This window comes from Oryx dammah, unplaced genomic scaffold, assembly GCF_014754425.2.
Source record: "Oryx dammah isolate SB20612 unplaced genomic scaffold, SCBI_Odam_1.1 HiC_scaffold_12, whole genome shotgun sequence".
NCBI lineage: Eukaryota > Metazoa > Chordata > Mammalia > Artiodactyla > Bovidae > Oryx > Oryx dammah.
In genome coordinates, this window is record NW_024070196.1 from 51,684,432 (window position 1) to 51,711,234 (window position 26,803).

Below are 26,803 nucleotides of genomic sequence, written 5' to 3' on the forward strand. Positions count from 1 at the left end.
GCGACCCGCGCCGCGCCGGGCCTCGGGTCGGGCCGGGGCTGGGGCCCGGGTCGCGGGCGGCCGCCGCGGTCCCCCCACGCCGGCGGCCCCGGCTCGTGGGGAGCGCGGCGAGCGAGGGCGGGGGAGGCTTTCTCGGCTCCTTTTTCCTCCGGCTTTTGGGTGGCTCGGCGAGGGCCCCTGCCGGCGGGAATCGGGAGCTGCCCGGTCGCGCCGGGAGCGGGGCGCCGGGAGCGGGGCGCGGGTCCGCCCTTGGGGACCTGAGGGGCAGGCCCGGGCAGGGGGTCCGGGAGGCAGGGGTGCACGTGAGCAAGGCCGGGCCACGCGCAGGCGGCGCTGCGGGGCGGCGAGAGCGCCAGGTTGCAGCCGCTCCCGAGGGCGCGGGGCCGCTGGGGTCACCGGCGGTGCAGGGGAGGTGGTCTGTGGACGCCCGCCCGGCCTGGCGTGGGGGAGCAGGTGCCCAAAACGGGGCGCACGGGAGGTCCCCTTAGGCGTGCGCGGAGTGAGAGAAGTTGGAGAAGACCGGGGGCTTCGGAGTTGCCTGCAGGCGGAGGGTGGGGGAGGCATTGAGCCGGGGTCCCGGCTTGGAGCCCCCAAGTCTAGGTTTAGAGGGGCCTCCTCCAGGAGCCGTGCTCTCCGTGTGCTGGGGCTGAAGCTGGGCTGTCCCAGAAAACTCCTGCATAAGTTGTCCGGAAGCTTTAGGCTGAGTCCGGGGGTCTTGCCTCAGAGACCGGGGCGGGGGCGGGGTGTGTGTGGGAAGGGGGCACGCGGGATGTGTGTGGCTGGTGGTAAAATTTTGTGGGGTTCGTAGGTGACTGACTCTGTCCCCTCTCACCGAGGTTCTCCTTTAGACTCTTGGTGGGAAACTTCCAAAAAAGCGAGGTGCATGGGGGTAGGGGTGGAGGCAGGGGCTTGGCAGGGAGGAAATGGGCCTCCCTGGTCAGAAGTGCCACGCTGGCAGTTGGCCGAAAGTTTTGGGCCTTGTCTTCTAATGTTGACTCGATAACTCCAAAATCTGAAGGGCGCCCCAGAAAAGCACTAAGTCTATGTGCATGTACGTATATACCTATACGTAGGTGTATATAGGTGTGTGTGTGTGTGTGTTTTAACTTCTTAGACATAGATTTGGGGATTGGAAAGGGTTAAGATTCAGGGTGTGGATGGCTGTGGGGGTAGATAGTTGAGTTGGTCAAGTGTGGGCTCTGTCTGAGCCCCAAGAGCAAAAGGCCCCTATTTTCAGCTGAAATGTTCTCATCTCTCGGGTCTGCACACCTTAAGAGGCAGGCTTTGAGGCCAATGTTTCTCACTGCCTCCCTCATCTGACTCTGGGGTGGGATGGGTGGAGGGTCTTGCGGCCGGCCCAGGTCGGCAGGAAGTCTCAGGCTCCCCTGGTGCAGTTGAGGCAGGGATCCTGAACCTGGCCTTTTGGGGACTGGGGTCCCAGAGGGAGCAAGTCACCCGCTTAGGCACCCTGAAGCCCTGCTCTGGGCTGGCTAGCACCTGTGCCCAGATTGTCTTCCTTCTCCTGTGGTGAACTCCAGGAGGAGCGCTGAGGTCTCCAGATCTCTGGTGTTCAGGGGAGGGGCCACCCGCCCCCTGCCCTCCGCGTGGACCCCTGTAGAAAGCCCGCATCTCCCTGTGCCATTTGCATCCAAGATGGACTCTCCACTGCCGCTCCTCCGGCTTCCTTGTCATCATCCCTCACGCCCTCCAGCCCTGCCTCCTGCTCGCGAGTTGCCAAGCCGCGGCCTGGCCGGCGGTGGCAGTGGCGGAGTTAGACAAAGCCCCCGCCTCCCCGCCAGAGAGCCCCCCCAGGCGCCCCAAGTGGCGGGAAGGCCGCCAGCTCCCCAGGCCCGGGCCGCTCTTTGTCTGGCGTGGGGGCGGGGAGCCGCGCCTGGCCCCAGGAGCTGCTGGCCTTTGCCAATCCCTCCCTCAGCTCAGGGCCCTCCCTGGTCCCCGCACACTGCGCGCATTGTCTGCGATGCTCCGAGACGACCGCGCTCACGCCCTGTCTGGTTTTCTCCTTGGCCTTGGGCAGCTGGACCGCCAGCCCTCCCTGCGTCTGCAGGAAGCTGTGGGCATGAGTGGAACTTGGGGCCCCTGCGCCAACTCTTCCCAGGGCCACAGACACCCCCCTCTGAACACTGAGCAAAGGACTGGCTCAGAGTCGGGTCGCCTACCACATCACCCAGGTGACAGGAAAATCAAGCTCTGGGCTCTTGCCTGACTTCTCCACACTGCTTGCACGCCCATAACCCATTCCTTCTCCCTCTCTCAGGACCTAACCCCAGCACCGTGGAGGAGCAGGTTCTAGAGCCTTTAGACATTCTCTTGGGAACTGTTACCTCAAACAGATGGAGAAGCTGAGGCCAGAGAGAGAAGGGCCATGTCTTAGGTCCCGCAGCCCAGTATGGCGTGGCTGGCCTGGCTCCCAGTCCAGACCCTTGCCTGCAGGAGAGAGGATGGGTCAGGAAGACAAGACATACAGAATATAGTAATAGGAGAAGGGCAGGAGGTAGGGCAGAGAATGCACTCATCTCCTGCGGGGAGCTGGAATCTTCTAGAAGCTTTGAAGAGCTGAGCAGTGCCATGGACCCCTCCTCCCCCACTCTTGCCTTTAGCATCCCAGTCTTACAGAGAGAAGCGTAAGAACTTGCAGTGGTCGGGACTTGAACCCTGGCCTGGGGCAGTGAAGCCTGAGCTACCCAGACCACACTCACCACCCACATCAGAAGGCCAGGAAATTGGGGTTTGGCTGATGTGGTGAGGGGAGCTGGGGGGAGCACCCACTACATTCCCTTGCTCTGGCCATTGCACACCCATGGTTGCCTCGGATGGAGGTCAGAGACGTGAGTGTAGCTCTGTAGCACAGGTGTGTGAGCAGCCCTTTTTAGAGGCATGGCAGCTGGGTGCTGTGCTCAGTCCCCAACTTAGAGGTGGCAGAATCCGTGTTTCCTGTCTGGGCATCCCATGCTTGGGCATGCATCTGGGCCCCAGTGGAGAAATCCAGGGCCAGTCAGGTTGGGTACAGAACTGTCCCCAGCTCCTGGACAAAGGGACAGGTGTGAGGTGTTAGCTTCTTCTGTGCTGTGTGGCCTGGGGGCAGTGCCCACCCTCTCTGGTCTGTGTTTCACTCTCTGCAGTGAGGGGTTCCAGGGCCCCTTCTAACTCTAGCAGCCTGAGCCCCTGAACTTCCTTCCTCTCCTGCCCCTCCCCTTGCCCACACCAGATGAGCAGCTGGTCGGTTTGGCCGGCCTGGCACCAGCTGTCCATCCCCGGGGCCAAGTCTGCAGAGCCCGCTGTGTGCGTGAGAGAGAAAGAGAGAGAGAGAGACCGTTTGGCTCCGGGGGCGGCAGGCAGAGGGAAAGCTGCTCTCGGGCCAGGCGTGGAGGCAGGCGGGCCGCTGCTGAGGAGGGCTAGGTAAATTCTCCATGGTTACCGCTGTTTGTAATTCCGCAGGACATCCTTTACCCGCTAATGGCCACTTGGACGCCATTATGGGTCTGCGTGCTTCCAGCTCCTGAGCTGGAGCTGGAATATTCCCTGCTGCGGACCTCCCCATCCCCCATCCAGGAGACTTCATTCTGAGCCAGGCCCTGGCCCCACGTGGTCCCTCCGCCGAGGGACAGCATCTTCTAGTGTGGCAATCCATAAGTCGGGTCTTACTCCTCCCCTCGGGGGGCATAAGCCATCCAAGCATAGATTCAGACTGGCAAGAGTTTGGTCCCCTCTTTGGGGAGGAGTGACGGGAGCTCAGAGAGGTTGAGGGACTTGCCCAGGGATACACAGGCTGTGATGTGCTCCAGATTCCTGACTTGGTGTCCAGTGGGCTTCTCAGGTGGCACTAGTGGTAAAAGAACCACCCCCTCCCCGCCAATGCAGGAGATGTGGGTTTGGTCCCTGGGTTGGGGAGATCCCCTGGAGGAGGGCATGGCAACCCACTCCAGTGTTCTTGCCTGGAGAATCCCATGGACAGGAGCCTGGCGGGCTGCAGCCTGTGGGGTCACCAAGATTCAGACATGACTGAGCGGCTAAGCACACATGCACACCAGTCCCCGGCCAGGGTTGGCCTCAGAACTCCAAAACCTTCCCCTGTCTTCCTCACTGTGTAGTCCTGCAGAAGTCTGGGCACCCGGGAAGTCTTAGCCAGAGTGTGAACCAGCCTTAGTAGGAGGTGGGCTCTGTGGCAGCCATGGTTCCCTAGGCTGTCAACCTCTGAGGCGCAGGACCCACCAAAGGAGACTTGAAAGGATTAGGCTGAGGATAGCAGCAGATTTCTTCTTTGCTCGGAGTCCTTGGTGGTATGAATGGGAAGGAGCTCTGTGATTGATTAGCAATGTCTGCTGGGGTGGGGGGTGTGAAGGGCAGCGGTCTGTTAGCTACTTTTTACTGTCAGTCATTTAGGCCAAGTGTCAGCCACCACCAAACTGGAGGACGGGAGGAGGGAGGACGGGAGGAGGGTTCTCTGTCCTCGGAGACAAAAGACCATTGTTGATGGCACGAGTGTTGACAGCACGAGTCCTGGGCAGGGGGACTCAGAGTCCGTACCTTGGCAATGGCTACAGTTAGCCAAGGCTCCTGGATTACCGACTTCTGTCTCCTCCCCCACAGCTGGGAGCGTCCACCCGCCCTCCACCAGCATGGCGACGTCTTCACAGTACCGCCAGCTGCTGAGTGACTACGGCCCGCCATCTCTAGGCTACACCCAGGTATGGCAGCGGGGGTGATGCGAGGTAGGGGGGACCCTGGGGGCGGCCTGGGCACAGAAGGGAGGCAGTGGAAGGAGTAGAAATGATGGAATGACGTGGTCACCCCAGGTTCCCCAACCCAGGGCCCTGGCTGGGCTCGTGTTCGGGGCTCAGGGCCTTGGAATGGAGAAGTGGCTAGAGGTTCACGGGGGACACTGAGTGACAGGAAGGGGTGGGAGAGCCCAGGGACGCTGGCCATCTGGGAGCCACCGCTCCCGTTGGGCCACTGCCCCGTGTGTGTCCCTGGCCCGTCTCCTCGTGCCGCTGCCTGGGCAGGTGAGGTCCGGCCTGGACTCTGGATCTGAGCTTTGACGGAGGGAAGGGGACCCTGTTCCCACTCACTCGCCACAAGATCATGGCCCTAGCAGGGAGAACGGGGCCTGTAGCCTAGTGGAGCCCAGGTGGGTTCCATCAAGAGCTGGTGGCCCCTAAGTTTTACACCGGGTTCCACCGGTCACAGGGCTGTGACCCTGCCCCCCTCCACCCCAAAACCAGCCGAGACTGACTTTCCCCTTTGGGTCGGGGGGGCCATCAGTGGACACAGCTTCCCCTCCTTAGGAAGTGCCGCCTCGAGGGGGCCGGGGAGGGCGCCTGGGCCACCAGCCGAGAGATTCTCTCCCGTGGCTGCAACTCGTGTTCTGAGGTCGCCATGGAGGCCGGCCCTGCCCTGGGGGATGAGGTGGCGGCCTGCTGCCATGCCCCTCCAGGCCCTCCTGCCCCCGGAGGGGAAGCGGGTGGGGGCAAGGGCCCCCCTGAAGAGGTGGTGGCTAGAGGACGGGGCCAGGCGCAGCCTGGACAGACCCCGAAGCGCCCCGGCCTTGAGGCGGCAGCCAGAGCAGAGGAGGCAGGATCGAGGGGCCCAGGGGAGGCGCCCAGAGGATGCCGAGGAGCCAGACAAGGAGAGGAGGAAGGACCGGGAGGCCAGGAAGCAGAGGCGGCAGAGGCGGGGGGAGCAGGCGAGGGCCTCCCCGGGGGGAGGTGGCCAGCCTGATGCAGCTGGTTGCGGGGGGGGGAGGCCTGAGCAGGCTGGTGGGAACTCGGCCCCACTGATCAGTGTGCTTGCTGGGGGCAGTTGGAGGGGGGTCTAGAAGAAAAGGGTTTCTGTGTGGTGGACGCTGCCAGTGTGGGGAGGAGGGAGACTCTAAATATGTTCTGGTTTCTGTCTGGGTGGCCTTGGCAGTTTTTCTAGTCCTGCTGATCCCCAGGTGTGGCGTCCATCTCAGACATTCACCCTGGATCCCCAGCCCTCCCGGGATCACTTGCCTAGCCATGCCTCCTTCCAGGAAATTCTCAGTGATCACCTTTCTGTTGACTATTTTTTCCTTATTTGAGATGATCAGGGGGCTTTCTGGAGACTGCTGGGCGGTGGCCTTGAGTTACGGGGACAGTAGAGAGGGCCAGCTCCCTGGTCTGTAGTTGTTGCCCAGAGGGGACGTGCCTGGCCGCAGTGGAGGCATCTGCCCTGGGACTCTGGGCCGGGCCGCCCTCCCTCCGCCCCACTGCCCCTGGGCTTGGGCTGCTCCCCTACCCTGGCCCCGTGCCACTGGTGTGCATTGGGGTCCTGACTGTGGCATTGGGGTCAGGTTGGGTGTAATCCTTCTGAACGCTTTCCTTTCTGATTCCAGGGCACTGGGAACAGCCAGGTGCCCCAGAGCAAATATGCTGAGCTGCTGGCCATCATCGAAGAGCTAGGGAAGGAGATCAGACCCACCTATGCGGGCAGCAAGAGTGCGATGGAGAGACTAAAACGAGGTAAGTCATGGACCCTGGACTCCCCTGGTGGGTGATGCCTTTCTGCTGGCTGACCCCTGGCACTGGCTGTCTACCTGTTTTGAAAGATCTTTTGGGGAAAACGGAGGGTGGCAGACAGAAGCATCTCCTGCGGCACAGGGGTGCTCATTTTGTTTCAGAGTGACTGTTGAGGCAGCATGAGCTAGACTGTCCTGGGGATCTGAAGGGAAGAGGCTTGGCGGCCAGTTGTCAGAGGAGGCATCTGAGAAGGGAAGCCCTGGGACTTCCCTGGGCGGGGTGGGGTCCAGTGGTCAAAACTCCATGCTTTCACTGCAGAGGGGTGCAGGTTCGATTCCTGTCGGGGAACCAAGATCCCATAGGCTGCACAACCTCCCCCAAAAAAGCCTTTGTACCCAGATCCTGCAGCTCTGCCTCATGCCTGCTTCACTCCTGCTGGCCGACTCTGGTCCTGGGAGCCCCAGGCAGCCCAGTACAGCGGGCCCCCACTACGGGGGAGGCCTGTGACCTGGGGCCGAAGGGGCCCACATTGCCCTGTGCTGTCGTCTCTGGAGCAGGGCCCCAAGGAGGGGAGTGGGGCGGAGGGTGAGAGCACTTTGAAGTTCTTTCGTGACTGAAGAGGGAGGGAGGGCGGAAGGCTGGTGTCACCTGGAGAAAGGGACTCACGTGAAGATGTGACTGGCCAGCTGATTTCAGAAGGCAGTGAAATAGGTTGGTTGCTGCTTCACGAAGTGAAAGGGGAGTGGAGAGGAGAGGAGAAAAGGATTTCTATTTTAGAAGGTAGCAGTTCAGAGCATGGTGGCTTATGTGTGAATTTAATTTTAGGAGGGTTTTTTCTTTTTTTTTTTTAAGGTTAGAGAAGCAACTTTGGAGAAAAATGAGAGGGGAACATTCTGTGGCTGTAAATCTGGGGTGTGACGGCAGGGGGGGGTGGGGCGCAGCAGTAATCAAGCCATGGCTCTAGTGATGGGCAAGGCTGGCTGAGGACAGGTGGTGACTAGCTATGTGAAGAGACTGATTGCAAAGCCAGATCAGAAAATAACAGGCATTGGTGTAGAGAGGGGAGGCTGGCAGTAGGGGCTGGAAGAGGCCTTGGGGGAGAGAATGAACTAGACCCCAGCCCAACCGCAGGGGTCACGGGGGCATCACTTGGCCCACAGTCCTGGTAAACTGGAGTGCTGGTTACCTAACTGGGCATGCCTGTGGAAATGCTGAGCCCCAGAGTCTGTCTGACGGGCTATCTGCAGCCACCCAGCAAAGCTGGCAGTTCAGGTCAACACGTGGATATACCTAGCAACTGGCGCAGGGCACATCCTGGGTGAGCACCTAGTCCCACAGTTGCCCTGATCAGTAGCTAAGAGAGCTTGCCAAGTTTATATCATAGCAAGGAAGGAGGGTCCTAGGGCATGGGGAATCAAGCACCAAGAATGCTATTTGTGTTTTTATTATTCTATTTTTTGGCTGCACCACGCAGCACGCAGGATCTTGGTTCCCCAAGCAGAGATGGAACCCACGTCCCCTGCAGTGGAAGCGTGGCGTCTTAACCACTGGACCACCAGGGAAGTTCCTATTTGTGTTTCTTGTTTTGTTTTTTGGTGCCAAAACCTGAGACTGAACTATTTGTGGCTTTTAACGACAGAAAAAAACTCTGTGACATGTCAAAATTCTGCGAAATTCAAACTTCAGGGTTTAAGCAGAGACTTGTTGGAACATGGTCACACCCGTCGCTTGTGTAATGTCTTGGCTCTGTCATGGTATGATGGCAGAGTGGAGTAGCTGTGATAGTTGGCTGTACATATGCCCTTTGCTGAAAGTCTTCAGAAGCTCTGGGGATTAAGATTTGTGAGGTAGGGATACCTGAGTGACTTGGGGTGTCATTCCTAGGGCCCTCTCGGAGTCAGTTCTTAGAAGGAATAGATTCTTGGTGTCAATTAAAATGAAGTAAGTGTTTCATGAAGTTTAGTAAAGCCAAAACAAAAACAAAACCCAAACAAACGATAACTCCCAAACCATAGTGATAAAAGATGAGGGGAAAACCACATAGTAGATGGCACCAGTCCCTAGCAGAAAGGATGAAGCAGTGGACCAGAGTGGACTGAGTGAGCCTTCGTCTTGTGCCCAGATCTGGGCAGGCTATCTGACACTCCCAAGTCCTTTGTAGAATTTAGGAAAAATAATGGTTTGAAAGCTCCATAGTGGGCTTCCTAGGTGGCACTAGTGGTCAAAAACCTGTCTGCCAGTGCAGGAGACAAAAAATGTGTGTTCGATCCCTGGGTTGGGACGATCCCCTGGAGGGAGGGTATGGCAACCCTCCAGTATTCTTGCCTGGAGAAACCCGTGGACAGGAGCCTTAGAGGACTACAGTCCATAGGGTTGCAAAGAATCGGACACAACTGAAGCGACTTGGCCTGCAATCTCTGTCACAGGTCCTCACTTAAAGAACTTGGGTGGAGACACTTATTCTTGGCATCTGGATGGTAACATGGTTCATGTAGCGAGTAATGTCAAGAAAAGAGCTTGCTGGTTTGTCATCTTGAGCACGGGAAGAAATACTTTAAGGGAGACGTGACGAGGAGTGTTGGCTTTGAGGGATAGGATGGGGTTTAGGTCATAGAACACAGGTCCCATGTTCTCTCCTGTCTGAGGTTTCTGCAGCTGGTTGTGGAAAGACTGCTCTCCACTCCTGGAGTTGGTGCTGCCCTCTGACGCCCGTCTCTGCTTCTCTTCCAGGCATCATCCATGCCCGAGGATTGGTGCGGGAGTGCCTGGCTGAAACGGAGCGGAACGCCAGGTCCTAGCTGCCTTGTGAGCCTGGAAGGTTTTCCAGCTTCTTCCCAGAGGAGAAGTTATGGTTCACCTCCCTTGTTCAGATGAAACTCTTGTTTTCAAAATGGTTAACCAGTTCAGTTTCTCCTCCCCCGCCCCTCCCATGTTCACTTAGGCTCTGAATCTACAGTCTCTTTAAGATTGAGGAAAGATTTTGAAATTGATTAGGAGTTGAAATAGTTAGGAACTTCCCAGGTGTTTGTGGTTGTTTTCTTTTTTTAAAAGCGTTGATTCAAAAGATGCACGTAGAAGTTACCTCTCTTACAGCAAACAAGTTTTGACTCTAAGATACCAGTGTCTGGTTTTCTTTTGAATACAGTTATGTTAGCCCAGATTGTTCTGTTTCTTTCCACAAGCTGATACAACTTGAAGGTTTCAGTAGTACAGACTTGACAGCACACTTAACCTAGTAGCCAGCCCCCTTGTCTGCCATACGGTGTAGACTCTGCTTAATGTAACTTCTTTTTTGCTTAAGCATATTTGCATGATTAGTGCTTTGAAGTCCGTTCTAAAATGCACAAGTTATAAATACAGAAGAAAGAGCAACCTCCCAAACCAAACCTAACAAGGACCCCTGAAATTTTTCCTAAGACTGTATGTAGATTTCAGTTCTGCCTTTTCTGAGGGTTGACCCAAACATCTGGAAGAAAATGGAACTGTTTGCGTCTTTGTATTTATTACTTGATGTAATAAAGCTTATTTTCATTAACAGCTTGTATTACGATGTGGGTTCCTTGAATTCTTGGTGATATTTTAAAAAACACAGCTCCTCAGTGAGAGGAGGGAGAGACCTGTCAAAGGGCATTTTCCCACCTGGTCCAGGAAGGTTTTGTGTGACAGGGTCAGTAGCACAACGGGCCAGGGACGGGATGTGTCGGGGAAGTCAGAAGGCAAGGATCGGGTGAAGCTGCACAGTGGATGCATTTTAACGACAGCAGGTGTAAGTGAGCGCCAGGAAGGAGAACAAGAGGAGAGGCTGTGTAACGTTCTCTAGTTGCAGTGCGCAGGCTTCTCACTGCGGTGGCTTCACTTGAGGAGCACAGGCACCGGGGCTCAGTAGTTGCGGCTCCCGGGCGCTGGAGCACAGGCTCAGTAGTTGTGGCATGTGGGCTTAGTTGCTCCGTGGCATGTGGGATCTTCCCAGATCAGGGGTAGAAGCTGTGTCTCCAGCATCGGCAGGCGGATTCTTCACCACTGAGCCACCAGGGAAGCCCTTGATTCTGCCCTGAGCTTGCCTCCCTTAGGCCATTCTGTGTTTAGGAACTTATACAGTGAGCATTTTTTTCCCCATATAATGCAGCTACTTAACTCCAGCTGGCTACTTACTCTGTTCTCACCAGATGGTAAGAACTATTTGTCCTGGTGCTGGGAAAAGTGGGTTGGCTGGGATGTCCTGAGAACCCATGGGAACCCCAGGAGTGTCTTCCAAAGGGACTGTGAGGTCATCCTTCCTGTATTCCTTAGGCACTGGTCCCCATGTAATGAGGGTTTACTGTAGTGAGCGGTAAGACTAAGAGGAGGGATGTGGTCAGTTTTACAGGTATGAGGCCAGGCCCCAGCCATGACAACTCTAAAGGCCAGTAGGTGGGTGTCAGGGAGCTGGCCTGTCTGCATCTCCTTCACGGACATGATAAGAAATTCACAAAAATTTAAGAGAGAGACAAAAATTAAACCGCCTGTCCCTCTTGTGTGAAGCTCCCCCGAGTTTCCCGTCCACTGTTACGGTCTCTCATGTACCATTCCAGATGCTTCTCTTGGCTACCTTCTAAAAGGAGGTTGGAGATAGGAAGGGCCCTGCACATTGTGACCAGAGGTCCAGAGCCTTGCATGGAGCTGGGCTTCCAAACCAGGCCACTGGCAGGTGAGAAGAGCGTTACCTGGTTTCCTTACAAGTCATTTTACTGGGAAGCGTGCAGTCTGGCTTCCCTCATAGCTCAGTTGGTAAAGAATCTGCCTGCAATGCAGGAGATCCAGGTTCAATTCCTGGGTCGGGAAGATTCTCTGGAGAAGAAAGTGGTAACTCCCTCCAGTATTCTGGCCTGGAGAATCCCAGGGATAGAGGAGCCTGACAGGCTACAGTCCATGGGGTCCCATGAGTTGGACGTGACTTAGCGACTACACCACCACCACCATGCAGTCTGGTCTTAAGTGAAGAAACAAGGCAGGTCCTGTGTCTTGACGGTGGCCTTCTCACCTCATGGTTTTTGTTTCCTTCCTAGTTTTTTGCATAAACTCCGGATGGGTTCTAATAAACCAAGCCAATAACCACGCCTAACCCCCCGCCCTCCCCCACCAATGATCTGGAAGGTCAAATCTGGCTTGAGGGATGGTAGCAAGCAAATTCACAAACCAGGTTTCTGAAACCTCATCTCTCATGACCCTACTTGTAGATCCACATACAGGGAGTGACGTGTGTACTTCCTCACCGGAGTGGTCGCCTGGCAACAGTCTATTAAGCTATGGGGTAAATGGGCAGGTGGATTACCAACTTGTAAACCTTCCACCATCTTGTCTTCTTTCATTCTCTTAACCTGACATGAAGCTAACGGACATCCACGTGTCAATGATCAGTGATGTCCCAGCGGATGACGAGGCACTAAAAACGCCAGTTTGACTCAATTCTATCATTTTTCCATAAAAAGTCTGTTACTGTTTTTTTTTCTTTCAAAAATACTTTCACTTCTCACTTTTGATAATAAAATATGATACAGTCACACAAATGTATAGCTTAAAAAGGGACATGCTTCTACTTACCGCCCTGGTCAAGAAAGAGGACTCTGCAGCTGCCCGGGAGGCCCTCCAAGCCTCCCGTCACCATAACCTTTCCTCCCCCACAAAAGCGCCCCTGTTCCTTCTCCAGTAATGACTTCCTTGTGTTTCTCTATAGTTTTATTCTCAGAGTCTATATCTATTCGTGACAGTCTGTCTGCCGCTTAGAGACTTGGCTGTCTCTGGGGCCCGGCACACACACCCTCCTCTGAAAGTCGCCACCCTGGAGCCAGTCAGCAGGTTCTTTCAGTCAGAACCTGCAGTCCTCTCCGGGCACTTTTACTGGATTCCCATTGTTCTTTCAAGAGTTTCTTTTTCTCGAGGGTTTCCTTTGCTCTTTTTTTTCTTGCTTGCTTTCTCTTCTCTGCCTCGTGTTTTTCTCTGCAAACGAGACTGTTTTCGCCATTGTAGAAGACATCCACTTTCTCTTGCAGGATTCTCCGAGCTAGCTTTCTGTTTTGGTCAACGGATCTGGTCTGGTGGCACTGTAAGAGATGATATTTCATAATGTGAAAGCTGGTGTGTCCTGGGCAGGACCTTGGGAATCATTTGACAACCTCATCCCTTTACAGAGGGGTCAGGCCCGCAGGGGCAAAGCCACTTGTCAGGAGTCCCAGCGGGTCAGCAGCAGGATGAAGGCCAAGCCCCTTCCTGCCTCTGCCCAGCCTGTGCCCAGTCCCACACCCCAGCTGTTACATGGCTTTCACTGTGACTATGCCAATATTTGGAGTGTTGTTTTGAAGTAACAATAGCTTTCAAAGAAAGTCCCCAGATAATTTTGGAAATGTCAACCAGTATGTCTAAGCAAGCCTTCTTGTGTGCCCCGTTTATAAACTTCTGTTTGAAGGAGGAAAATAGCCTTTTGGCATTAGTGGTAAAGAACCTGTCTGCTAATGTAGTAGACGTAAAAGACGTGGGTTCAATGCCTGAGTTGGGAAGATCCCCCGGAGAAGGGAATGGTAACCCACTCCAGTATTCTTGGCTGGAGAATCCCATGGGCAGAGGAGCCTGGTGGGCTACAGTCCATAGGGTCGCAGAGTTGGACACCACTGTAGTGACTTAGCATGCACGCATGCGCTATTAGGGTGAAAAGATAACATTTCGAGCAACTTTGGAGTGAGCTACATGAAACAGGTTAAACAAATTTAACTATGTCAGGTTTCAGAGTTTTATTTGTTGCTCATGAATAACAGTTTTTTTGAGGAGGAAATGAAAAATGATTGAGATTTTAACTAATATGCTCAGAAATATGGCTGCAAAGAACAGCTGTCAGGACCAGACTCTGGGTTTGGTCTGAGTTGACTCTGGCAGCTGGAGGAAACTCTCTGGGCCTCAGGCTCCACCTTATGAGCTTGGGCTTGAATGTGAAGCTACTCAGAACAGAGCCGGCTGGCAACACGCTCACGTGATATGTAAGTACTTGCTAATGGTAACACTGGTGTAGGAAAACCCGCCAATCCTCTCTCCACTGTGCCTCGAGGCTTGTGCTGCCTTCAGGACCAGCAGTTCCAGAGCCAGTGAGGCCACTACCAAACCAGGAAACAGGAAAGAGCAGTACACCCTTTCTTAGAGTGCAGCATGTGTTGACGGCTGGCGATGTTCAGATCAGTGATTGGATTTTTACATTCAGGAGGCTCTGCTGGCCCGTTCTGCCGAGAGTTGACATCGGTTTGCCTCGTTATCTCATTCAGTCCTTCTCCAGAAGGGCAAGTGTCGCTGACATTTACCAAAGAGGGGACGGAGAGACATGGAGGGTGCAGCCATCTGAGTCATCAGCCAGGTGGCTAAGGGCTGAGCCTGCTGGCAGACAGCCTGGGCCTGCAGGCTGCTCGGGGGCCCAGAGTCCATGTCAGGGCCACAGAGAGCCCTCTGCAGCCCAGTGGCTCGACAAGAACTGTGGGGCCTGCCAAGTTCAAGGACGGCAGCAGTAAGAGTGCAGCTGCACAGGATCCTGGGAGGGGGCTCCTGGGGCTGGGCCCGAGACCCACGGTCCCCCTACTGCTGGGGGCCACAGCTGTCACTCAGGAGAAATCAGGGGACCCCGAGACCACCTTCCTCTACCTTGACGACGATGCCCGAGGGCACGTGTCTCAGCACCACGCAGTTGCTTGTTTTGTTGGTTGCCTGGCCCCCTGGACCGTGGCCTTTCACGAACTGCTCTTCAAGCTCATGCTCGTTCAGGGAGAGCAGCGTGGGGCAGTCCTTCTTGCCGGCCGCCTGCACTGGAGTGGCCACCGTTCCTGGGGACAAGAGCGGCAGCTTCTCGCAGAGCCGGAGTCCCCAGGGCACCAGGCACACTCTGGTCAGTGGGGCAGGAAAACGGAACAGACCCAAGGTACTCATGGCAAGGGGCTCTCAGGACCTGAATCAGACAGAGAGAAGGAGAGCCCTTCAGCCTGGTCTGCTCTCAAGATTAGATGAATACTTCTTCAGGTTCTACGATCACCTCTTATGCACCAGTTCAAAGGATCACCACCCATCTGGCAGGCAGGGGATTTAGGAAATCCGTGCAGACAGGACACCCGGCCACACACACATACACCTCTCCCCAGCCCTGCATTGTCTATAGTGTTCTCAGCACAGCAGTACAGGCCCTGCCAGCTGGTAAATATTTTCTTGTAAACGGACCAAAAATATCTTCAAAGCACCCAGAGGTGCCATTTTCTCAGGAAGGAGAGGCTGCGAGTATGAAATTCAAAAGCACGGGGCTGTAATTTGATGAGGAAATACTCCATAGGACACCAAGCAAGACTCAGAATCTGAGTCAAGTGACATGATTTAAGTGTGTGAGAATCTCTGAAATCAAAATGAAAAGATGACAGTATGTGATGGTCTGTTTTAGAGCTGGGCTTAAACAGTCTGATGCAGTAACTATCACTATCAATCAATGTCCTGATTGTTGTTTTTTAATGTTTCCAGTTTCATGGATTTGAATAGGAACATCTGTTCCCTCAGAAGCACTGCCAATCAAAGGATCCAACCAGCACTCATCTTTAGTGCTACCAAATCTACTGATTTTTTATTAAGGTGCTTGTTAGGTTCAAAGTAAAAGGCAAGGGCGAGGGAGGGACATGAGGTCAGAGAGAGCAAGATGTGATCTTCACGGAGCTCACAGAATTTCTCCCAGAGAAGGTGTTCAAGAACGTGAGAGCTGCTGAACGGGAGGTTTCAGTAACTACTCAAGACTAGCATACAGCTGAAGTGTCTTCGTTGACAAATGAATAGAGAATAACAGCCATGACGATGTGGTGAGTCCCACAAGCCTCTGCTGTTTTTCGAGGGAAGGCAGAAGATCTGAAAGGCATTGTCAATTTTCAGAGGCCTACATACTCTTCATGTGAACGGGGCAGGGGTGTGTGTCACAACCTTGGCCCATTTTCTCATCTGAAAAATGCAGGAGAATAAGCCCTCTTCATTGGGGCTGCCCCGGTGGCTCAGCGGTAAAGAATCTGCTTGCAAGGCAGGAGCCACAGGTGTGATCCCTGGGTAGGGACGATCCCCTGGAGGAGGGCGTGACAACCCACTCCAGTATTCTTGCCTGGAGAATCCCATGGACAGAGGAGCCTAGTGGGCTACGGTCCATAGGGTTGCAGATTTCCAACATGACTGAAGCAACTTGGCACGCATGCAAGCCCTCTCCATGCAACCCACACAGGTTTTGAGTGAAATCAGAGAAAACAGTAGTATTCTGGAAAGGGCTTGTTGATACTCCTGAAGGTATGAGACTGGTTTTTAGCAAAATCACCCAGGTAGATTTGGGGAAGTACAAATGTGCCCTCACTTAGACACTGAAAAGAGACGTAGAGTTGTTTTTTAAAATCGTAGTTGCTTTATGTATTCCTCTAACAACTGCTTCTTGTGAGGCTCTAGACAGCTTCTTTCACCACTCGAAACCTTGTACATTCTAGCTCATGGCAACTGGTCTCTAGCACAGGTAGGAACTGGAGTTTACCTAAACCAACTTCTTCAGCCAAAAGTACTTAACGTCCACCAAGTTATTTTTCACTAGGTTTCTCTTGGCTCATTTACCTTTCCACTGGGCCTCACATGATCTCTAGGTGACCTTATGGCAGAAACATGCTAGTATGCGTGGCTTCCTTGCAAATATGTGCATTTTCTGAAATCTAAGTGCCTGTCTTAGTTATCAGTACAGATGACACGGGTTGTTTCCAGAATGAATACAGTATTCTTCATCTCTATGGAAAATAAATGAAATGAAATGTACTTTTCAGTCTTTAGGCCAGTGCTAGTTTTCAATCTTGTAACTGACACTATGGTGTAAACCAATGGTCCACAACCTTTTTTGGCAGACAGTTGTCTTCGTGGAAGATAATTACTCTATGGACCACAGGGGTGGGGAATGGTTTCAGGATGGTTCAAGTGCATTACATTTACTGTGCACTTTATTTCTATTATTATTGCATCAGCTCTACCTCAGATCATTATTATTACATCAGCTCTACCTCAGATCATCAGGCCCTAGCTTCTGGAGGCTGGGGTGTGCGGGTGTGCTCAGTCGCTTGTCATGTTCGACTCTTTGCGACCCTAAAGGCTGTAGTGGGCCAGGCTCCTCCGCGTGTGATTCTCCAGGCAAGAATACTGGAGTGGGTTGCCATGCCCTCCTCCAGGGGATCTTCCCAACCCAGGGATCCAATCCGTATCTCCTGCGGCTCCTGCAATGCAGGCGGATTCTTTACCGCTGAGCCCCTGGGAAGCCCCTGGGAGGTTGGGAACCTCTGGTCTAAACTCGTATCTTCTTTGTGAAAAGTACAACGTTCCGTCAGTCCCAGTGGGTGATAATTAAGGTGGTGTTGGTTCATAAGACACTCCGTGGCTACCAAGGGAGGTATTCTGAAACAAGAGTATGCCAGTGAAAGTGGTGCTTTAAAAATGGGTTCTGTTTATTGTGTGAAGTATGTCAGAAGCATCCTCAGGAAAAAATGAACGACAAAGCCTTTCTCTGCTGTCTCTACAACAAAGAATCCACTCCCCTATAAATGACTGAGTGAGACCAAGTCGATGTCCACAATTTCCTTCCCCTTATTTCTGCTTTCAGTCTATAGAACAGAATTCCTTTGTGTATTAGTGTCTGGTCCCTGGATTTGGTTCATGGAACAGGAGCCCAGTGCCTCTCCTGGGGCTGCCCTTCCGTTAGGCAATCTGACCAGGCAGGATGGCAGTAGAATATAATGTGGCCACAAAGAAAAGGAAAGAGGTCTGAGACAGGGCAAAACTCCCAGACAAAGGGTGGAGAGGAGGAGAGCACTTTTATCAGCTGCTTTGTCGCCAGCCTGATGTGCTTCAAGTCTACCTTTCTGTCCTAGTTCAGAGCTGACACACACAGGAAGGTCTCCCACCGGACTGGAGTTCACGAAGGTCCCCAGTGTTCAGTTACTGGCTGCTTTGTCTAACGGCTAATTCCAGCGGCCAATCGGATGATTCCAAATACTTTGAGTATCTCCTGGAGCTCTGGCTGGACTCCAAAAATGGCTAAAGATGACAAACACACCCGTGGCTCCACTTCCCCGAAGCTCAGAGAAGAATACAGATTGGATTTCAGTTTTTGTAATACCCACAGAGCAACCCAAAGTCTTTGGGGAACAATAAAAGCAGCTCAAATTAGAGCTCATCGTGACATTAAAAAAAAAAAGAGAAATGGTAACAAGCAGTGTAAGGAGAAACCGGCAGTCGAAACAGCAAGCCTGGATTCCTTCCTGTTGGTGTGAGCCTCAGGCCTGGGTGGGGTCTCCACCCTGACTCCCCTCCGAGATCTGCTTTTCCTTGGAGGGCGGCTTCTGCGCTAGACAGCTGACTGCAATTTAGGTTAAAGCCGCACTCTCTCACTTGGTCAAGCTGGAGATAATAGGGTGGATGCCTTTACAACAGGGAACATTAATTTGCTCCATGAATATTTTCAGCATCTACTATATGCCTCAATGAGTCTGAGACTGCACCATAAAACGGAAATGGAGACGTCTGTAAGTAAGGTATGTGCCAGAGCCTAACATGGACGAGACGCCAGAGAGCAGTGATTCTCAAACTTCAATGTGCCCCCAAGTCACCCAGAAGGCTGGTTATCAGGACTTCAAAGCTGCATCCTATTAGGTGCCTTTGTTCCTGATAGGAGCCAGCAGAGTCCTTCTCTGGCTTACATGATCAGCCCAAACCAAGACAGACACCTAGCTCAGGGGTGGCATGCTCTGCTCTGGAATGTGGCCTGTGACTGGAGCACACACAGATTTTAAACAAGGGGCAGCAAGGTGAGGCTTGTTTCACCAATGGCTCAAAAGCTCTGGAGAGTGGTAAGGGGAGGCTACTGCCTGTGCGTCTTAGACACAGAGAGGGTATTTGAATCTGGAAGCCTTAGGATTAACTCTGGACCCACCTTCTGGATGCCATTTGCCTACCATTTATGTTTTAGAAAGGTAGAGTACTAGTTTCTCTTAGACACAACTTGTTAGTTTATCAACCTTGAGGGAATCATCCAACCTAAGCAAAGGAACAGGTGTGGAGATTCACTGAAATGGGGTGCTTTAGCAAAGATGGGGCTTCTCAGGTGGCTCAGTGGTAAAGTATCGGCCTGCCAAACAGGAGATGCAGGTTCAATCCCTGGGTCAGGAAGGTGCCCTGGAGAAGAAAATGGCAACTGACTCCAGTATTCTTGCCATGGAGAATCTCATGAATGGAGGAGCCTGGAGGGCTACAGTCCATGGGGTCGCAAAGAGTCGGACACGACTGAGCGACTAAACGACAACAATAATAGGAAAGGTGATAGTTAACGCTTTCATGGCTCTAACCTTCATGCACAGACAGATCCGATCCCCTTAGACAGGATGCAGCTCATTAGGTCTGGGGTGGGGCTTGAGACCCTGTCTTTCTAACCAGCTCTCAGGTAAGGTGGCTGCTGCCTGCAGTCCTGGCTCTTAGGATTATATGACTGCTAGGTAAGAGTCTTAGGATCGTGTTGACAATGACGGAGGTGGAGAAGGTGGAAAGGGAAGGAACAGGCAAGAGAAGAAAGACATTTGGAGAAAAGAATGAAATGAATGTCAAGTTGAGCAAAAAGAGCAGGTGAAATGGTCACGAGGGGATTGAGAAACTGGGTCATCTGAAAAAAAGGACACCAAAAATGTTGCTTCTATTGCATTAATGTTCTAGAACAGCAACGTCTAATAGAAATGCAGTGCAAGCCACGTGTGAAATTCTAAATTTCCTAAGCCACACTAAAAAGAGTAAATAGCAACTGATGAAGTAAGTTTCAATATACTTTACTTAATCCAATACACCCCAAATATACTTAGGTCAACATGTGATCACTATAAAAATTGAAATTTCCTTTTTATATGAGGTCTGCACAATCTGAGGTGTGGCCACGCTTATAGCACACATCGGTGTGGACTAGCCATGAGTGCTCATGGCTACTGTAATGGCTAAGGGAGTTCTGGAGTCTTACAGAGTGTGGTCCACGGAGCAGCAGCGCCACGGAGAGCTTGTTGGGTGTGAAGATCTGAGGTCCTACCCCAGGCCTTCTACATGAGAACTTGCATTTTCATAAGATCCTCAAGTGATTCAGCAGTACGTTCAAGTTTGAGAAGCAAAGGACACAGGAATTAGCAAGTTCTTCCGGCTGCTTTTCAGAGCTTGTTGTCTCTTATGTTGATATTATTTCAGAAGTTGAGGCCAGAATGCAGCAGGGCTGTTTACCTGCTTAGTCATGGTCTTGTTTCCCCTTCCTGAAGGAGATAAACCAGATCTCAAAAACAATGATCTCATCAACGGTGAAGGACCAAATTCAGTGAGCTTTTAAAACGACAAAATGGCCAGCTGATGACACCAGAAGCTAAGAGAGGATTTTCTGAGAAATGCTTAATAATAATCATCTATATTTTGAAAGTGTGTTTGGGGGACTTCCCTGGTGGTCGTGGTTAAGAATCCACCTTGCAATGAAGGAGACGTGGGCTCGATCCCTGGTCTGGGAACTAAGATCCCACCTGCCATGAAGCAACTAAGCCCGCGCCACAACTAGAGGGTCTGTGTGATGCAGAAAAAGATTCTGTATGACTCAAGGAAGATCCTGTGTGCTGAAACTAAGATAAGACCTGACGCTGCCAATACATAAGTAAATACATTTGAAAAAACCCATAAAAGTGTGTTTTGGTGTTCCCTGCCGAATGGGAGTAAAGAGAAAGCACCCTTTCTTTCCCTTTCACATCCAGCTCAAGCTTCTGTTCTGGTTACCTGAAATCCTCATGAAGAAGTAAAGTGAAAGTCACTCAGTCATGTCCAACTCTTTGCAACCCGATCGACTGGAGCATGGGATTCTCCAGGCAAGAATACTGGAGTGGGTTACCATGCCCTTCTCCAGGGGATCTTCCCCACCCAGGGATCGAACCCAGGTCTCCAGCATCACAGGCAGATTCTTTACAGTTTGAGCTACCCGGGAAACCCAAATCCTCATGAGGGCTGGAACACATCCCCAAACAGAACCCCAAGGAACTGTGGCTCAGGCTTGACACAGACCCTGTCATTTCCTAGGCTGGAGGTTCTCCACTGAAGAGAAAGCACCGTCCGGCCACAGTAAGTGTTTCCAGAGAACTATTTCTCAAAAAAAAAAAAAAAAAGCACAATGGACTGAGCAGGAAAGGATAACAGAGCTGTCAAAAGGACAGAGCTGACGACAGAGGACAAGAGAATAAGGAGTCCACTCCCGAGTTTGGTTTAGATTCAACAGCCTTACTGCCGCCCAGTCCAAGAGACAACTAATAAAGCAGGTAAGGAGAAAAGCTTTCAATTCATACAATACCAGCAGCCCGTGCAGTGTTTTTTTAAACAGAAAACGTTGAATCCACAATTACACTTGTCCTATTTGGGTGCATGTGATTTTCTTCTATTTATGGCACCTAACAGGAACTCTGTTATTTATCAACTATGCTATTAAAATAAGACAGACACATAAAAAAGCAGCAATGATTACACTCCACACTCTTCTCTAAAAGTCGCAAAGACTCTATTAATGATGACTTGTATTTGTTTAGGATGTCTGTTTTCAAACCACATTCAAATACATTATTGTATTTCATACAAATAAAAGATGAGATGCATACTATGTGGAATAGTTCAGGAAGACTTATTTTGGAAGAACATTCCATTTTCTTAAACTAAATTTGTCCTTCCCACCCCTTGTTTCTTAACCTTTCATAAAATCTCCAGATTTGTTCTTCCCCCAGCTCCTTAAAGAATATTAGCTCATTTTCAATTTTCTCTTGACCCTTTCTCTCGATATTTTGTCCCTGACAGGCCATACTGCTCTGTAGTCAGTATGACCTCAGTCAGTGTCTCAATGCCATGATTTACTCACCGTGCAGCTCTGGCCATGTTTCCAAATCTGTAAAATGGAGGTTATACCACCTAGGAAGAGGAAAAAAAAAAAAAATGCACAGGTCGCTACAGATTTAAAGCACTTAGTGGTGCTCCAAAGCATACAAAGCTCAGCAACCTCTGGCTGACAAAACACAAGCCCAGTCTGCAAACGGATTATTTCATGGACTTATGTTTTAAAAGCTCAGAGAAAAGATATTTAGAACATGACCTGCAAACTATTTTACTTGGTATGGTCCAATTTAAGAAATACTTGGGGACCATGCGATCACCAAAGACTTGCTGTTTGGTGAGGTCATAATTTGTGGTCTATGAAATCAAGTGCCAGAGAGGTAATTATGATGCTGAGAATATAGCTTGACTTCCTAGCTGGTTTCAAATTGAAAGATAAAAACTACCTTCATCAAAGCAAGTCCTGCTTTAAACATACAGATCTTTAGGAATTATCTGATATAGTAAGAAAAATTATGAGGGGTAGGAAAGGTAAAAAAAAATGTACACCTGATATTAAATACAACATATTTAAATGTATACCTCAACATTCATTTTCATGTTCCATTCATTTTCATTGTCCAATTTAGTTTTAGAGTTCCTCATTTTTCCTGTGGGGGACAGCCCTCCCCCAACCCCCATCAATGACAAGCTGTTTGGATGTAAGAATTACTGACACCAAGTTAACACCCTGGTTAACAGACATTAAATGTCTCAAGCCGCTAATAGCCAGTATTACTGAATAGCCTAATCTTATCCCAACCAAGGAGCTCCACTCAAAATTGTCATTTGAAGCCTTCATGGCAAAAGAGGAATACTTCAGCAATGCATGCTCAGTCGCTCCGTTGTGTCTGACTCTTTGTGACCCCATGGACTGTAGCCCACCAGGCTTCTCTGTCCATGGGATTATCCCAGCAAGAATACTGGAGTGGGTTGCCATTTCCTCTTCCAGGGGATCTTCCCAACCCAAGGATTGAACCCACATTTCCTGTGGCTCCTGCATTGGCAGGTGGATTCTTTACCACTGAGCTACCTGGGAAGCCCCACTTGAGCAATATGATGTTATAATAAAGTCATATGGTAATCACACTCTTATAAAGTCATAAAGTATTAGTATAAGCTTGCACATAAGTAATGCAAAATCTCCAGTATGAGAAGAGGGAGGTTAAATTAAATGAATAGTTACTGGGCTTCCCTGGTGTCTCAGATGGTAAAGAATCTGCCTGCGATGCAGGAGACCTGGGTTCTGTTCCTGGCTTGGGAAGATCCCCTGGAGGAGGGCATGGCAACCTACTCCAGGATTCTTACCTGGAGAATCCCCACGGCCAGAGGAGCCTGGCGGGCTACAGTCTATGGGATCGAAAAGAGCTGGACACGACTGAGTCACTAAGCACAGCACACACAGCACATACTTGTATTTCTAAAGCCTTCTCTTCCCTAGTTATTTTCATAAAGCTGCTTTTTAGTCCAATTAGTCAAAAGCAATTTCCACTCTGAATTTGTAAAAATTTAGACCCCTTCAAAGAGCTTAAATTAAGAAATAAGGTGAGTACCTTTACCAAAATATTTCATATCAGCTGGTTAACAAGATAACTTGATTAATCAGAATACTAGCTCCTGAACATGTTGGCTTATTAATTAATAACAGATTAATAGGTTCTTTGAAAGTTACCTAAAATCACACTGCCAAAAAAAGAAACGCACTGAAACTAAACAAAATCCATCTGATTCTGTATCAAAAAGCCATGCTCTCCCGCCTAGTGCATGATTAGGAACTAATACCCAGTACTCCCGATGTTGGGGTTAACATTTTTCTTGATGGAAACACACCTCCCTTTGCCTGGAGCTGTCCCAGGAATCCACTCTCCCATTCTTGTGTGAGTGCAAGATTCTACAGTATCTCAATTATAGATTTTTAACCAACTGAAGTTAGTGGTAAAACTGCTTTTTGTGTGGTTTTTTTTTTTTTTTGATGGACTTGAAATAGACATTGAAAGCATAGACATTGAAAATAGAGCCGTGTGCTTAAAAGTAATTTGATTTAGTGTAAGTATTAAACACAGCACTGATTGGTGGATTAACACAATTGGGAGGAGGATTTGATTTACGTTTGAGATCTTCCATACACGGATAAGATTTTGGAGAGAATGAATTTTTACTGTGAGACAAAATTGTTAGGTGTTTTTACAAGGCTCTGATCGCCTCTTGGCATACTTGTTATTCCAAAGGCAAATAACATCTGCTCCTGGCTTCTGCATCCTGGCTTCTCAGACACACCTAAGGACAGGGCTAGCGATGTGCCTTTACTGGGGGTTCAGGACACGTAGAGGTAAATCAAAGAGCTGGAAGTCAAGTACTTTCGTCTGAAAAACGCAGGCTGAACAGTGCATATGAGATGGGCTGGTGGGCCCACGGGAAGGGACGAGGGTTCTCTGTGGTCCTTCGAAAGGCTTGGCAGGAGCAAAACCCTCACAATGCCTAAAACAGGCCCAGCTGCATGATCACAGCTACCCAAGGCTCTGCCGAACAAGTAAATGAGCATCGATCCATTTGCCCTCCGGCTTCGGTGGAACTGTTTTCTCCATAACGGTGGGCTCTCGTCCTCGCCCGCCCCCCAAGTCCGTTAAGAGCCCAGTGCTGACCCTCCACCAGCCTAAAGTAAATCAGATCCAGGGACAATTTAGTTCAGGTGTCGGGGCCGGCTTCATCTCACCGCCAGTGGGGCCTCCAGGTCAATGGGCGGCGCGACTCAGGGTCGCAAAACAGGGAAATTCAGGGATTCCAGCTCCCAGTCCTCTCTCCAGAGCCCCTGATGATCGTGGGCAACGGTGTGGATGCCTAGCTTCTCCACAGACACTTACCTGACCTCAGGAATGGCCTTCCGCCCCCAAAGTTCTGGAGGAACCGTAATCACCTCAGGAGCGGGATCGCTAACTCGCTTCCGGGTCTGCGCACGCGCGGCTCTCCAGCCGCAGCTGCCCTCAGGCCTGAGAGCCACCCCCGCGTCTTACCTATTGCGCATGCGGGAAGCTAAGTAGTCTTTCCCGCGTAGCTGCCGTAGGTTCCCAGAGAGCCAATCAGAGGAGAGGACTTGACAGCAGCCCCGCCCCTCTCGTTTCCCCGGCGGCTAACCTCAGTCTCTGGTGGGAGCTGGGGGACAGGAAGAGGGAAGTCGAAGCGCGCACCGCTGCACGGCCGTCTCCGCCCCCTCAAGTAACCAATCGCGACCAAGACGCCGGGCGCGCGCACGCTCCCTCGAGTTTAACGGTCGCGAGAGGCTGAGCGCCCGACCCCGACATCGGCAGTGGGAGCGGCGGCCAGGTAAGTGGCCGCCGGCCTGCGGGGGGCTGCCAGTCGCAGGGGGCAGGGGACGCGACGTCGAGGACACCGAGTCAGCGGACCCCTGAGTGTGCTGATGGGTTAGGGCGGGGGAAGACAACAGTCGGGCGACACCACCCCGCCGAAGCCCGCGGGTGTGTGGGGGCTTTCTCCCGGTCCGTACGCCTTTTCTAGACTCTGTGCCCTTGAGTGACACCCGCGCGGCCCAATCGCTGAGAGCCTCTTCCCCAGGGGCGGGGGGCTTGAGGGATTTCGCTTTTCTTTTTTTTTTTTTGACCAGGTTCCTGGGCTTCCTTTGATAATCAGCAATGTAGTTGTTGCACCAGCAGTTTTAACTCCGGCCTCCCTGGTGGCTAAAATTTAGGCGAGAACCAGCAGCGGCGGTCTGGCTGTCAGCGTGAAAATGTCAGAATCTGGCCTCAAAACCTGAAATCATCCCTTCTTTCCCCTTCTCGGGTTCCCAACAAAGCAGAACGCCTAGTTAACTTTCATATTCTCAGCAGACCCCGTATCAATCGTTCCCTTTCCCCCTAACTCCCTTTTTCCCTTTTGGAACTGGGGGCATCCAAGGCGTCATATTTTGTTTGTGAGACATATAAAAACGTCTCTGTTCTTATATCCATCTCCATCAGGTTCTTAAAATTCTGCATTGTATATCTTTTAAAAAAAACTCCTCCCCCACCAGCATCCCTCTCCGCACCCCCACGCTCTGCTGGGGAGGCATCATCACATTTCAAGATTCATCTGGGTCTACTGCGTCCGGATTAACTCAACGGGGTAAATAATAGATGGGGTTACATGCAGATCCGTGTCCCCAGAGAGCTTGCGTTTTCCTGGTGGAAGAGCAAGGTGATTTGAATTCAGATATTTTCGTTGCCGGATGGAAGGCGCGGCCCCTGAGTTTGTCAGTACCCTTTGTCGTTGATGATGGGCTGAGTCACTGGGGAGAAATCTATTTAGCTAGGTCGGGTTACCCTTGGCCTTCACACCTGTCCCTGAAGGAAACGGTTCCTTTGTGAGCTGATGCTTTCTTTCAACGTTGTGCTTTGTAAAACCAGGCCGTAGAAAGTGAGAATGTAGAGGAACCAGAATTATTTTCCTCTTTTGCGTCCCCTAAAGCTTCCATCTTGTCAGCAGCATAGGTTTTCTTTTATTCTTTTTTTCCCCCTGTTATTCCTTGGCTTGTTTTTTTTTTTTTTCTTTTTCCTTAAAAAGGAGGCAATTGACTTGTTATAGCCAGTTTACCTCTATACATCTAGCTTCAGTTAAATTTTAGTGGACCTGGCAAATAGTTTATTTTTTCAGAAGTAATTAAAAGTACTCTGTGTATATAGTATATAGTGCAAAATACATTCCTTCCACCCCCACCTTCAGTGGGGAAACAAGCATTGTTAACAGTTTAACTGGCTGTTTTCAATACCAAATTAAATAGTAAGTAGTTCCCATTCATCTATTCATGGTATAAATCAACAAGCATGCTTGAGAAAATGTATTAAAGGAATGAACAAGGCATGTAAGTTTTCCAGTTATTACACAGAATTGTGTCTGGAACCTTGCTTATTAAGCACCTAAAGTTTTGAAACGTTACCTGAAAAAATGCTAGTTCAGTTCAGTCGCTCATTCGTGTACGACTCTTTTCGACCCCATGGACTGCACCACGCCAGGCTTCCCTGTCCATCACCAGTTCCTGGAGCTTACTCAAACTCATGTCCATCGAGTCAGTGATGCCATCCAACCGTCTCATCTGTTGTCCACTTCTCCTGCCTTCAACTACTACTGCTACTTCTGTAAATCACTTATTGTAGATTTTTTATTGAGATACAAGTCACTATAAAATTTATTCTTTTAAAGTGTACAATTCGGTGATTTTTTTAGTAGAGGCACAGGGTTGTGCATTCATCACCACTGTCCAATTCTAGAACTTTTCATCTCCCCAGAAAGACACCCTATGCCCATTTTGGTCACTCTCATTCTCTCCTCCCAGCTTCTGGCAACCACTGGTCTCC

At 51.1% G+C, this 26,803-nt stretch overlaps 3 protein-coding genes across 9 annotated transcripts in view; 2 read left to right on the plus strand and 1 right to left on the minus strand.

The window, feature by feature from the left end:
* CDK2AP1 (cyclin dependent kinase 2 associated protein 1) overlaps window positions 1-10,036 on the plus strand; it is a 21,061-nt gene extending 11,025 nt beyond the window's left edge. For both annotated transcript variants that reach the window (XM_040250778.1, XM_040250777.1), the window contains exons 2-4: window positions 4,609-4,706; window positions 6,371-6,497; window positions 9,225-10,036. In XM_040250778.1, coding sequence (XP_040106712.1) covers window positions 4,638-4,706; window positions 6,371-6,497; window positions 9,225-9,292 — 264 coding nt within the window. In that variant the 5' untranslated portion in view covers window positions 4,609-4,637 and the 3' untranslated portion in view covers window positions 9,293-10,036. The remainder of the gene's footprint in view (window positions 1-4,608; window positions 4,707-6,370; window positions 6,498-9,224) is intronic.
* A 1,782-nt stretch (window positions 10,037-11,818) lies between these two features.
* On the minus strand, window positions 11,819-24,485 carry MTRFR (mitochondrial translation release factor in rescue). Of its 2 annotated transcripts, XM_040250774.1 has the most exons (5): window positions 24,320-24,433; window positions 23,567-23,616; window positions 21,448-21,497; window positions 14,151-14,451; window positions 11,819-12,574 (listed from the first exon to the last, which is right to left on the minus strand). In XM_040250774.1, the coding sequence occupies exons 4-5, from the start codon at window positions 14,430-14,432 to the stop codon at window positions 12,323-12,325; spliced, it is 534 nt and encodes a 177-aa protein (XP_040106708.1). In that variant the 5' UTR covers window positions 14,433-14,451; window positions 21,448-21,497; window positions 23,567-23,616; window positions 24,320-24,433; the 3' UTR covers window positions 11,819-12,322. The 2 variants fall into 2 exon arrangements, with proteins under 2 accessions (XP_040106708.1, XP_040106707.1); XM_040250773.1 differs by lacking the exon at window positions 23,567-23,616 and having other exon boundaries at window positions 24,320-24,485.
* Window positions 24,486-24,691: 206 nt separating this feature from the next.
* Window positions 24,692-26,803, plus strand: part of MPHOSPH9 (M-phase phosphoprotein 9) — a 59,595-nt gene continuing 57,483 nt past the window's right edge. For 3 of the 5 annotated variants that reach the window (XR_005722927.1, XM_040250641.1, XM_040250642.1), the window contains exon 1: window positions 24,692-24,779. The gene's annotated coding sequence lies outside the window, so the exon portion shown is untranslated. The remainder of the gene's footprint in view (window positions 24,780-26,803) is intronic. The other 2 variants (XM_040250643.1, XM_040250644.1) reach the window with 1 other exon arrangement.